The sequence below is a fragment of the Malurus melanocephalus genome, unplaced genomic scaffold (genome assembly GCF_030028575.1).
Source record: "Malurus melanocephalus ecotype Western Australia unplaced genomic scaffold, MMel_1.1 scaffold_112, whole genome shotgun sequence".
Lineage (NCBI taxonomy): Eukaryota > Metazoa > Chordata > Aves > Passeriformes > Maluridae > Malurus > Malurus melanocephalus.
Genome location: NW_026623344.1, coordinates 449,242 through 462,897, shown reverse-complemented (window position 1 = coordinate 462,897; position 13,656 = coordinate 449,242). Strand labels below are relative to the sequence as shown.

Below are 13,656 nucleotides of genomic sequence, written 5' to 3'. Positions count from 1 at the left end.
CTTGATAAAGGGATAGGGAGCCTCTTCCTCTTACAAGCCCAGTCAATCTCCAAAAGCCGTTCAGAAAGAAAAACGCTGATATTCCACCCACAAATTAAAACTCAGGCAGATATCACATTTCGTTATTGTTTTTATTACTCCCGGTACAAAGAACTGATGCTACCACTTGCAGCGGTGTTTAAAGCAAAACTCACAGCAGGATTTAGAGCAAGATAAGATGAACAGAAGAAAAAAAAAAAAAAAAAAAAAAGAAAAGAAAATAAACCCCCACTAAACAAGAAACAAACAAACTCCACCCCCGACAAACTCACGCCCCCCAAAACCTGAAAAACTGCACAGTCCACAGAGAAGTGTTTCTTTGAGGGCCACCCTCACTAACACAGAAGAGACTTTGAGCAAAGTGTTTGGTAACTCATAAAAAAACTTCTTCAAAACCAAGCAGAGGAAAAAAAAATAAAAATCCATGCATACAGAAAAACATGACTTCCACTTTGTTATCTGAATCTGTACATTTCTTTCCTTATCTGTGAAGAGATATGCTACAAAGTGTACATCTCCCATTAGATTACCTAAGTAAATCACTGCAAATGGCTCAAAGCTTTGATTGTAGCAGTGTTCTTTTGATTCTCAAATCATTTAGGAGGCAGTCAGCTCACTCCCACTCCAAGCCCTGCGGTTTGCAGGCACCAGAACCCMGCAACCTTTTCACTTCCAGGCTGGGATTATTTTTTTATACTACTTTTTAAAGAAAAAAGCCCAAGCAATATTCCTTCCATTTGCAACACACAGCTCAGTATCCCACATGCCTCAGTATCCCACAAAAAACAGTTGGAATGTGAGAGCACTAACAGCAGATTAGGACAAATTCATACAAATGTCACAGTTAACGTCCAAAACATCATGTGTCACTGTTTTTCCCCTCCAACCCCCAACAAGCTTCTCAAAACACATTTCATACACAGGGTCACTGTTCTGGCTGTTTATTTAATTAACATGACAACCCAGAGTACACAGGATTTCTTTCAGTTCCCCAGCTTTGCATTTTCACACTTCAGGCAGAAAGAGCAGAAAGTCACTACTGTACTTTACTTTTTTTGCTAATGTATCATAATATACATTTCTGGATTTAACCGATTAACAAAAATAGATTCTAAACCCTTCATCAGAGTCTCAGCAGCAGTTTTACCATTTCTGCRAGGCTGAAAGAAAAAAGGAAAAAACCTAAGTAGTGCAGGTTTGCGTAAATGAAGCCATGCAAAAGAAAATAAAGCATTACGTCTGGAATCTCTGGGTGATTTTTCCTGGAGCCTTACTTAAATATTTCACACAGTTGTGTTTCAGCAAGTCACCAGATGACGTAACTCCTCAGTATTCCTTGGTTTTCAGTGACCTAAATGGCAAAGCCAGTAAATCTTATCAGAGTAATTACAGTTCAATAAACCTTATTAGTAGGAGGTATACAGTATATAAAACATCACGTCTAATAGGAGATCTGTGTCTCTGACATAGACAAACTTCAGTATCTAATGTCTTCTCTCCACTAAAATTTTAAATTTCTCTATGTTGCACCCTGATGTCTCCCATTTTCAGGCCAGAGGGCAGGATCCATAGTATTAAAAAYTGGTTATAATATAAGGCTACATTTGTCTATATTTTAAGGCAGAATGAGCAGAACCAGCAAAGGGGAAGAAGCAACATATTCCTGGCACTAACAAACCTCTTGCTACCAAACAATGACAAAAGATAAAGCCTTAATTTTCCCTTGCAAAAAAAAAAAAACCCAAAACAAAACAACAAATATATTTCTTTTTCTCTACTGTTTCTTAGATCTTATCACTGAAGAGATATCTTTGACCATGTGAACTGTTACAGTATTGTCTTCTTAACTCCACAGACAGGCGGTGATAACAACGGTCCCAAGCTCACAACTTTCCCAGGCTTCAGGCTGGGAACAAGCAAAGTTACCACCCAGAACACCATGAAAAACAGTCAAATTGAGCAAAAACCCCACTGCTGCTGCTGGAGGAAGATAGATAAGTCTGACACCAAAGTTACTGATCTGAAAAAGTAACTTTCAAAATGGAGAAATGGGATGGGAAAGACGTAGCAACATGAAACAGCTCCCAAGTCTCAAACCAACTGAAAAATAAGYGACAGACCCTCAGATGTCCCTTGGGAAGGCAAACAGCTTTCTCCTTCTCCAACTGCCCAGAAGGAAGAAAAGAGCAAAAAAGAAATATAAGAAAACCTGTCTGCCTTAGGAGCCAGAGAACACAGAAGGGAGTTTGGGCACGGAGCTGCTGGCCGCGCAGCTAGATACATCAGAGCTGCAGGAGAAACATCTCCATCCTGATACCGCCTCCTGCACAGGTCAGGGCAATTCTCAGCACCTCACAAGTGCCTTCTCTCACAGAGCRTTGTGTCACCCACCGTTTGGGGGATCAGAAAGTGCTTCAAACCCTGATATGTGCTGGGCTTCTGACTAAGAAAAAAAAAACCTGCAAAGGGAAATCAAACTATTTTCAGCAGCTGCGAATAACATACACTTGTAAAAATCCAAGGCAGCTGAAAGCATCCCATTCCCCTAAACAAAACAAACAACAAGCAAAGCTGGAAAACAAAATCAGGAGTCTTCGACATGGTTTAAATTTGTCCAGCTACAATCTCCTGTGCAGTATTTTACCCACCAAGGCAAAATCATCCCCTTGGGTTACTGTATGTTGAGATTAGCAAACTGATCAGAGGCACAAGCCCTGGAGCACATGGGCATTGGAATATTTCAATGGGGAAAAACAACACATAGAACACATATCTGCTCCCTTCCCTACCCACACTTTTAGGAACACCTAAAATGTTTGCAAAAACCTGGAGAAAAAAATGACAAAAGTCATCTTCCTGCTGGCATTYGTGCATTTACCAATTTACCAACACCMAAAAAAAAMCCCMMAAAAAAACCAACTCACTCCTTCATTCATTCCCTGTCTCATCCATCCATTCACAATTTCACTCTGCATCCTCTTTCAAATCTGGGTGAGCGAGCCCTCAAGGAGCTGAGCATCCTCAGCCAGCCTTGATGAAATCACAGGGAGACAACACTCCGCTGGGAGCAAGATCAGGCTCACATTTCTCAATGAGATCCACACACACACCAATCTGGAAGCTTTTAATAAAAAGAATTTGCCAAAGTTGGGAAAGAGAGAGAACATATACCAAAAGCAACCACAAAAAGCACAGAAWTAAACCAAAAATGGGGAAAGAGCACTTTTAGCAACAACAGAAGGTTGCATCATCTTACAGTTTGAATTCTGGATGGTGGCTTTTTAAATGGAAGTTTTTCTTTTAAAATTCTTTTTGGAACTGATAAGCAACTGACACAAGATGTGTTAATATGATGTTGTCAGTTTTCAATTCCTGGTACTCTCCTTTACATCACAATGACTCATAGACTCATCTTTGAATTTTAGCAGGGAAGAATTCAGATTATAATTGAGATTTGTGTGACCAAAAAAGAAAAATCAGAAATTCCAAGTTTTATAGAACCTGATATTAATAGTCAGATATGAAGGGAATCAAGCTCCGGAAAAATAAAAGCTCAACTACATGCTCAGCAATAGGAAAGGTTACACAAGAGGTGATGGGAAAGATCTCTAAAATTTTGCTAATGTTATTCACTAAACTGAAGTATGTGTTTCAAAGCAATAAAGTGGATCTATTTCCTGATGAAAATTATTGGCAGCTCACAGATGTACAAACAAGACCAGAAACATTCAGGGGATGTTTTTTTTTTTAAAAAACAGAGGGCAAGAGAAGGCCCGGTTTTCTTTTAAAGCCCTCATTTCTATTTTTAACATGTTATATTTAAAAACTGTCCTAAAGAAAAACATTTACCTATACTTTCTTTAAGTCTACAAGGAGCTGACTTTTGCTATAAACATAAACTTTGTTTGCTGTAAGACAGTCCCACTTTTCCCAGCATTTCTTCAAGGTCCTTACAGAGCTTTGTTTCGGCTTTTCCATTTTTCTATCACACTTGCATTTATTTAAGAAAACAGATTTTTCTTAAATAAGAAGGGAGAGAACTTCACATACACAAACCCACACTGGGCTAAAAGAAAAAAAAAAATTAAAAAAGTGTCCCTAAACTCCAAAGTAATCATCCATTTCTAATCACACAGTGACGCAAGCTATACCAGATCTCACTATTGATTAACAGTGAGGGAGAACAAAAGAAAGAGGAATTTGCCAAAATCTTGCAGTGGGTGAACTGAACAGTCGCCAGCTAACTTCCAGCTCCACTGCATGGAAGTGGGAATTGCTCAGGGCAAAGCTGACCACTGTCCCCAGGCAAGGCACCATTGGGGAGGGAAAGGAAGTCTACCTTGTTATCCATCACCAGTTTCACATTCTGGTATATGCAGGAGATTTGAAGTCCCTTCATATGAAAAGAAGTGTGGTCATTGAGTCCTGTCTCTGAATGATTATTGGAAGTGTGAGAGTGAGTGGCAATGTTTAAAATATTACAAATTATTATTGTAATAAACCACCAGAAATGCCTAGCATCACCAAGTAAGTATGAACAATTTTAATTTTGTGCTTTATTGTATTTACAAATTACTTTTATACCCTTCCCTCTCTCTCAGTTCCTGTCAAAAGTCAGAACTGGGTCAGTTTTCTACTTTTTCACACTGTATTTGTCTGCAGTAAATATTTATTTTACCTAAACAAAACTGTTAAATAAATAAGTACATTTGTTGTAAAACAAGTCTCAAGTATATAATGTTGTCAGGCCCTATTGTACAAAATGTCACAACCAACCACAAAGGGATGTAATCAAACCATTTACAGAAACAAACTAGCCACCCACACCATATAGTTAGATGCCAGTACTTGGAAATACTTAGCTGCTTATCCAGCAAGCAACCTGAAAGAAAACCTTTGGTGTATGACAACACGCTTCACTTGACAGCGCACAGAAGCATTTTCAATACCAATCGACAAAAAAAGATTAACACCATTTGATACTTATTTTCCTCCCGGGTTTCCCTTTCCACTGCTCAGCAAGGGTTGCCCCGACTTTCRAGACACTCACTCACACTCGGTAACACATGGACTGATACTTTTTAAATCTCAAAAACATTGAGAAATAGTTCAAGCACAGAGCTAARCCATGTCAGGACTCTATAAAGCTGCGCAGTAAAGATACCGGTGCTTGATTGTTGCTTTCTCCAGTTTTTTAAGGCGTACTTTTAAATGAACGCATCACTAGTAATAAAGTTTTCASTCAGCCATTCCAATCACAGCCTCTCAAAGGAAACAAAGTTGAGATAAATCGCGTGTGCCTCGCACCGGTTCCCACAGCCACGGCGGAGCGGGAGCTATTGATTACACGCACGGGAACAGCCTTGGGGAGGCAAAGTGCAAAGAGGAGCCTCAGCGGACAGGCTGACGCCCTGATAAGGGACTTCTCCCACCGAGGACAAGCTGCTTGGCTCACGCACACACACGCCTTTCAAGTTTAGAGCAAGTTAAAAGAGGCTAAGCTACTTTTCTAGGAAACTACAGGTTTGAAATAGCGAGGCTCGTAAGCGATGCTGGGAAACCCGAGGGCTGCGCTGRGGGCAGGTTCCCACCGGCTGCGAGAGCCAAGCGGGCACCGTGCACCCCAGCCCTCCCTCTGCCAGTCTTGGGAGAAGCCAGCACCGGCCACAGCTATAAGAGAAAAGCACACCCCGAGCCCTCTCTCCGTCGCCCACAGAAGGTCCGCAGAGCCCCGCTTTCCCCCGGCCCCGTCCCGAGGCGGCCGCCCGGGGCTCTCCGCACCGTGCGCGGCCCCTCCGGCGAGGAGCGGCGAGAGAGCGCAGCTCCCCGCGCCTCCGCCGCCGGCGGGACCCCCGGCAAAGTTTGGGACCGTCTCCCCCCAGCCCCTRCCCTACCTGCTCCCGGGGGATGCAGGGCAGCGAGGTCCTCCGGTGGGTCTTGTTGCCGCTGCCGCCGCCGCCCGACATCTCGGGGGAGATCATGGAGCTGGACCGCCGCCGCCGCCTGAGCACCGGGGCTTCGTCCGCGGCCGGGGGGGCGGCGGGAGGCTCGGCCAGCGGGGCGGCCCGCCGCGGGGGCCAGAGCCGGTCGGCGTAGCCGGCCAGAAGGATGCCCAGCAGCCCCAGCAGGTAGGCCAGGTAGGGCCGCCAGGACGCCGGGACCCTCTCCAAGGCGACGAGGGACGTGGTCTTGGCCGCGCTAGTCACGGCGAGCATGAGGACGCCCTGCCTCAGCTTCAGCACCAGCCATGTCACGGCGGCCAGGCAGCTCAGCACCACCCCCGTGGCGGTGAGGGAGAGCAAGTGATCCTCCTCCTCCTCTTCCTCCTCCTCCTCCTCCCCCGCCGCCAGCGCCGTCTGCGCCACCGCTTCCCCCCCGCAGCAGGCGGCCAGCAGCAGCACCAGCAGCAGCAGCGCCGCCGCCCGCGGCCGCCCGCCGGCCCTCACCGAGCAGCGCCCCGTGCCCAGGAAGGCGCCGGCCAGGCAGAGGGGCACCGCGCCGGGGAGCACCCGGCCCCAGCCCCGCCGGCCCGGGCAGCGCTGCCCCCGCGCCAGCCTCACCGCCAGGGCCAGCAGCACCGTGAGGGAGCCGGCGCACAGCGCCGAGGAAAGTTTCCGGCGGCGCCGGGTCTCCCGCGGCGCGGTCCGGGCGGGCGCCCCTCKCTTCGCGGCTGCCGCCCCTCCGCCGCCCATGGCCTCGGCGGGCTCCCTGCGCACCCCCGGCTTACTGCCGGCCGGGCAGGGTCCGGGAGCGACTCCGGCGGTCAGCGCCCGCTGGCCGGGGGGCGGCGGGCCGGGGGTGTCCCCGCCGCAGCAGCGCCGGCATTTCCTGCGGAGCGCCGCGCTCGCCTCCTCCCCGAGAGCCCCGCGCCTCGCCTCGCCTCTCCGAGACCACCTTAGCTTGGGGCGGAGGGGGGCGGCGGTCAATTACAATTTTTTTTAAAAAGTGCAGGAGTGGGAGAGACACGGAGAAATCCTAAGCCGTGTAAGAAAATGGGGAAGGGGGCGGGCGGGGGGGAGAGGCAGATGTACCACCTCAGAAATGCTGCTTAATTTCTAGGCCATCCTTTGCCTTCCAGGCGCTCCCGGCGGAGGCAGGGAGGGGGAGGCGGGGGCGGATCAGCGCTGCCCGCCGGAGGGTCCGTGCCCGGCCCGCGGGGGTCCCGGCCGTGCCCCGCGGGCAGGGGGAAAGAGCCTCCCGGTGGCTGCGGACTGCGGGGAATGAGAAATGACGGGGGGAGGCGGGGAGGGGGAAACCGCAGGGAAAAAAAAGGCGAATAAAAGACCAGCGGAATCGCGCCCGAAGTTGCGAAGTCCAGCCGGGAGGGCGAGAGAGAGATCTGCGGGAGAGACTTGAACTAAGTCCTCTTGGGAAGAGAAAAGAAGGACGAGCGAAAAGGAGAGGACTTCCCTCCTGAACGCTGCTGGGATAGTCCTTGAGTTTTACACAGGAAAAGCGCTCCCCCCAGCCGATAGAGGAGGCTGCCTTAAGGCCAGAAGCGAGCCTGCACCGAACAAGCGGCCAAACCCGAGCAGCGGAGCGGGATGTTGGAGGTGGTAACGAAGCAGGAGGCTGCGGGGAGCTGGGGSCTTTGATGCTTCCAAAGTGGCCAGAGCGACCCCCGGGGAAGGGCAGCCCCAGCCCTGCCCCGCGCTCCCCCGGAGGAGCCGGCGGTGCCGCGGGGGCGGAGGAGCTCCCTGGCACCGGGCGCTGGCGGCCTGGGCATAAATCCGCCTGTCAGGGTGGGGGCAATTACGAGGCCGTAAAAGAGTCAGAAAGATAGATGTTTATGAGTGATTACTACGGGTTGTGTTGTTGTTTTAATAGGAAGCCTGAACTGGAATCCTGAAGCCAGCGGGCTACGGTCCTCTGAAGCGTTATGAATTTCTAGGCTGTGGCTCCATCCAAAAGCCGCTGTTTCTTTCCTCAAAACCTCCCTTGCTCTCACGCCGGAGGGCTCCTCAGCATGCTGGGGGCTGACTCTGGCCCTGACCCTGGGCTACCCAAAATTAGTCTTCACACGAGTGGAATCAGGTGCAGACTAAAAGTCTGTGCAAAGCCCCGGGTTTCTTCGAAGAGCGTGGAGTAATGTATTTAGCACTGAATACAAACCGCAGAAAAATACAATCAGCAGCTGTGAAGTGACAGAGCATTTAGAGTCAGGAAACCAACAGATTAGAAAGCAGAATTTCCCAGCCCTCTTCCCCCTCTCACATCTACAAATCACTAATTTGAGACAGATTTATAGCCTTTGCATATTTATTGGTGTATCTATCTGGATATCATGCCTATCATCCGGGATCTGAGTATCTGAAATGGTAGCATTAGTGAAGCATACTTGGGATTTTTATTAGGAATGGGTCATAAAAACTGAGTCTGTTTTTAAATAATAGTTTTCCAGCCTAACTATTAYGGAATATGGATTTATTAGTCATTTTTATGTTTGAAGCTTGCTCTGAAAACAACCTAGATATTGTTAGCAAAGTTTGGCTCTGAGGAATGGAAAGCCTCTGGTTTTTTTAAAGGTTAAGGGGCCAGATTAAGAACAGCTGGAAAGGTTTAGAGTTTATTCTGGTGAGACAGCAATCAGCAGGTTGCCATACACATCTAGAAAAACATAGCTGGGCTCCATCTACCCTAGGAATCAACCTCCCTGAGACAGAACCAGTGCCCAGATAGTAATAATTACATGCCTTTTTTTTCAGTTTTTTATTAAAAATGTGCATCTTTCAGGTATTTCTATGTCTAGGTGCATCAAAACAGAATGCAAATAAGTAGTTATTGCAATACTGGATGCCACACATGTAGCAGTTGCAATTCAGACAGATCAGACCTTTGATAYAATACTCCTACCAAGTAGCATTTGCTTACATGTTAATTTACCTCCACTTTGTTACTATACAGTTACACCTCCTGATACCAGAAATGTTGACACTTTGAATAAATGAAAACAAAAACTAGAATTAGAGGATTAAACACCCCCTACCTTAATTTTTTTTGCTGCCACCTCCTTTCGATGTATAATACATAGATCAAAGATAGATAATTTACTATATTCTTTAATTCCTTAAGCTAAAACATTAATTATTCTGTTTAAATTAAAAACAGCAGCATTTTTTTTTTGGCTGGGCACATTCCAGGTTAGTGTAAAGAAACATATTCTTTGTAACAATGGTTGTAATATGGGTTTAGCCTAAACACAAGGGCTTTTCTTTTTTCCCCAAGAGTGTTTCAAACTCCTTAAACGATTGAAACATATTGTCAAGCTCTGTCTACCAGCTCTGAGGCTACCATTAGCTGAGCAAAGCAGGGTTTAGGAGTTCTAGACTCCAGMAAGGATAAAAACTTAAGCTGTCAAYGGCTGAGCTTGCCTGAACCTGGCAACCCTAAGACAGAGCAGCATCTCTCCAGTCTCACATAAAACAGATGACACTCTCCTGCCATTTTCTGCATTGAGGTTGACACTAGAAAGTGAAATTAAGAGTTCTTTCTCCTGGCATTGATTCTCACATCAGGGAGCTTCTGGGTAGCATGGTGAAAGTCAAGGCTCATAAAGCTGAGGCACAAATTCTTATGTGTTGATTGATGCATGGGAAGATGAACTTTGCTGTGCTCGCTACCACGTGGGATTTGATGGAAATACTTCTGCATGTTTCTGAATGAGACAGTATAATCGTCTCTTATTCATCCACTCATTATCTAAGGGTGTTTTRGGCACTTAAATTGCAAAGATTTTTCACAAAAAGGCAACAGTAATTTAATTTTAACWTCTCCATCAAAATCAATACCAGGTGGGAAAACAGGTAAGTGGTGAGCCAAACAGAACACAAATTTCATAGAAGATGAGAAGGAATGACCATTTAGGAGATTTCCCATGCAGAGACACACCAAAAGAGGAGGGAGGGCAGRRGGGTGTTGGTGTAATTTCATTCTYCAGGAARTGATTAGGCTGCCTACAGCTGATARGTACCTCTTAAATAATATGTTGAGCATATAGTTATAGTCACCTAAAAATTCTGTCTTCCTTCATTAGAGAGCAGAAATTCTGGGAAAGCAGAACGCTACCCCTGCAAATAATCAACAGCTCAATCCTTCACTGAAGTTCTGCTGATGCATTTTTGGGGGACTTGCAGAATCAGCCTCCTTTTGACAAAGAGATGTCTATCATAACCCAAAGAAAACAGGAACCATTACATATGATGAGGTCATTGTGTAAATTTGCTGGAGCAGTATCAGCCATTCACCAAAGAAACTGCRGAAGTTCACACTGCAGTGAAAACCTACAAATACCCTTCTGTTTTCCATTTGGGGAGCAATTTTCCACAGTGATGGTAGAAACTTCTTGGAGACAAACYCAGGAAACTTCATGGGTTACCATCACAGACAGGTCTGTAAGAAAATAAGGGTGAAGATCCAGTTAGATAAAAATGTTGAGTTGGACTTGTCTGAAAAAAATGCAGTTTGCTCTGGACAACAAAGAGCAGGAGATGGATAATGAAGAGAAGGAGATGTAAAGAAGTTTTGGACGGCTGACTGTTCCCCAGAACATAATCACCTGTGTCAGAGTCACTTCACCCTTAGTAATTAGTGAAGAAGATGAAGTAAATTTTACATGTCCAAAGWAATAGCACTTTTACCTAATCCTCTCAAGGGACTTGACATGAAACATCCACAAAAACCGGATGATTCTCCATCTAAAGGGAGAAACAATGCTTTCCCTGACCACTGAGGAGGAAAGATTTCACAATGGAACTGTTTAGCTGGGCTAAACAATCAGACAACCAGCATTTGTTTGGTTTGTCCACACTTCCCTGCAGGYTTTTCTCATACCACTGCTGGTTTGTGGTCACAGGGACTGGGACTCAGCTGCTCTGGAAACCACAAGGAACATGCACAGGGCCACATCCCATAACAGGTTATATGGTCTGTACCCCAAAAAATAGCAGTGTAACAAAACAAAAGTCTCAAATCCTGCACAAATGCTGTGATTGAGCTGAAGTGAGATGTTCTTCTGAGGATAAAGAAGCAGCAGTGGAAATGAAGTGAATTCTGTACCGTGTCCTACTGGAGTGTGCCATGTGGGGTAAGGAGAAATAGAGATAATCCTGTTTGTACAGTTTCATCTGTATCACTCTTGGTCTATACTTASGGTGATTATTCTTACAATTTTTGTTAATTTTTCTCTTATTCCTTGTAATTAAAGTTTTCTCARCCTCTTATGACTTTGCGTAAGGATAATTCTATACGAAGTTTTATAATGTTACTGAGTATTAATTGACTGAATAAAGTTAAATTTGCCTAATTTGTGAAATGTACTGTCATTAAAACCTATACATGGTGGTAATGGCCTAGACTTTAATGATAGTTTTCTGTCTTAGGATTTCAAATTGGTTTGCAAACATTTTGTTTAAGCCATCAAAATCCTCAGAAGTTTAGGCGATGACCAGTAGGTTGCATGACAGRTTTATACATCTCTTTACTGGAGCACTTAAAAATATACTTATAAATATGAGCAATTTTCTCACTTCAGTGGCATTTCACAAAGACTATCGCATGTAATACAGTTGAAAGTTTTGAAAATTACAAACTTTTCATGTAACACAATAAACATCCACATTAGTATGTAGTAAAAAAATTAAAGGTGTGAGTTATCTCACTGATTCAATGATTTTAGTAGTGACTGTGGCCCTGAAACTTATTTACCTTCGGTTAGATTATTTTAAATACCATTTTCAGCAAAGTAGTAAATAATGTTATTCTGGGSTTGAGTGCAGGCATACTCACAACACCCACACTGCATCTGTTTTACTTAATTCACATTTTCAAGATTTTCTTCATAAGGGAATGACTGAGGTATGAAATGAACAAAAATTAAGTCGTACATTGTGGAGAACATCCATTTGATGACAAATCAAATTTATGAATTTATGAAAATTTCCATTGCCTTTCATTGTGGTGTGTATAGAAATAATTATAATTACTATATTAGGAAAACAATTAGAATCCTCATGCACTGTAAATAGGCTGATTCAGATTTTTTTCCAAAAACAGAAGTGAGCTTTTCATTCTCTGTGAGTCTGTTATACTTTGACTAGAGGCATTTAAGAAAGTACAAATTTTGTATTTCAAACAGAACTGAAAGGATTATTTTTAGCTTACATGAATGATCATGCTATAATGATGAGTAAAATTCTCATTCTGAAAAGAGTATGACTGGAGCCTTTTATAGGTTATCTTTTGTAACTTTTTTTTTTTCCCGTCTATGTGTCTTTTGTCAGTAGAATCATGGAATCACAGAATATTTTGTGTTGGAAGGGATTTAAAGATCATCTTGTTCCGATTCCCTGCCGTGGGCAGGGACACTTTCCACTATCCCAGGTTGCTCAGGTTGGTTGCCCCATCCAACCTGGCCTGGAACATTTCCAAGGATGGAGCAGCCACAGATTCTGGGTAACTTGTGCAGGGCCTCAGCACCCTCACAGGCAATATTTTTTTTCCTATTTCCAGTTTGAACCTAGTCTCTGTCAGTTTGAAGCCATTCCTCTTTGTTCTGTAACTCCAGGCTCTTGTAAAATATCCCACATGAATGGGATATTTTTTGATGATGCCCATGAAGGGAATCCCATTTTCAAAGAGTGATACCATTTTATCATAACTGGGAGCTCACATTATGCAGAGGTTTTTTACTGCAATATTGAACGTGGTACTGGTCTATGGAAAATTGATCACTGGTGCTTATGCCCTATGTCTATAAACAGTTCCTTACAAACACTCTCCTGGAACAGGGCATACTTACCTTTCATAGCTGAGAGAGTCACAGGGCAAGTAGAGATGGAAGAAAATGAGGTATAATTCCAATACAGACAAAATTCCTTCAAAAAGCTCATCTTCCTTGTGAGGGCCCCCTGGATCTGCAGGAAGTGGTCCATTCCCACCGACACACACTGAACCTCATCCACGTGGGCTGGCTCTTGGAGCCACTTCTGAGAGTACTGCCTGCTTTGGGATGTAGAACACAAGTGCTTGCAGCAGTGTCCTGTTATTTTGGAAAGAAATGTCACATAGCAACGTGATCACAAGCACTCAGTTTTGTTTTGTTGGTTTTTTTTTTTTTTTAATAAATTCATAATACTTGAATGACTGTCCCAGAAATCTGGTTTGCTAGTTTTTGCTAACATTAGATAATTATGACATAAATTTCTCTCTCTCATAAGTTTAGGTTCAGGAAAAAATAACTTTGAAAAGTTCTGTGTGTTATAATTTTGAAGCCACCTGAAGTACTGGTTTTGAAAGTAAATATTCAGCTTCTTTTAAAAGTAATAATTRCAAATACACTGGCTGGTTCAAAGCTGCACAGGACCCTCTGTTTATTTTGTGTTTCAAATGATGTTTAGTTTTCTGATCAGTGGGTTAAGTTCAACTCTTTCACTATTCCTTTTTTATTTTTTTTTTAATCTGCACCTAATAAACTGCTTAATAATGAACATATTTGAGTGGATASATAAATGTTTGTAGGATGCAGCCTTATTTCTGATAAGTTTTCATTTGACTGGACTATCCAACTCCTTTGTCTCTAAACACCAAATATTCTCTTGGTCTTTTTTTTCTCCTGGTTGT

The 13,656-nt window shown here is 44.2% G+C and overlaps 1 protein-coding gene across 1 annotated transcript in view; it reads right to left on the bottom strand.

The window, feature by feature from the left end:
• The window catches only part of PDE3A (phosphodiesterase 3A), a 209,819-nt gene extending 203,497 nt beyond the window's left edge, over positions 1–6,322 (bottom strand). Inside the window, exon 1 of the mRNA XM_057369499.1 lies at positions 5,934–6,322. Coding sequence (XP_057225482.1) covers positions 5,934–6,254 — 321 coding nt within the window. The 5' untranslated portion in view covers positions 6,255–6,322. The remainder of the gene's footprint in view (positions 1–5,933) is intronic.
• Positions 6,323–13,656: the final 7,334 nt, after the last annotated feature.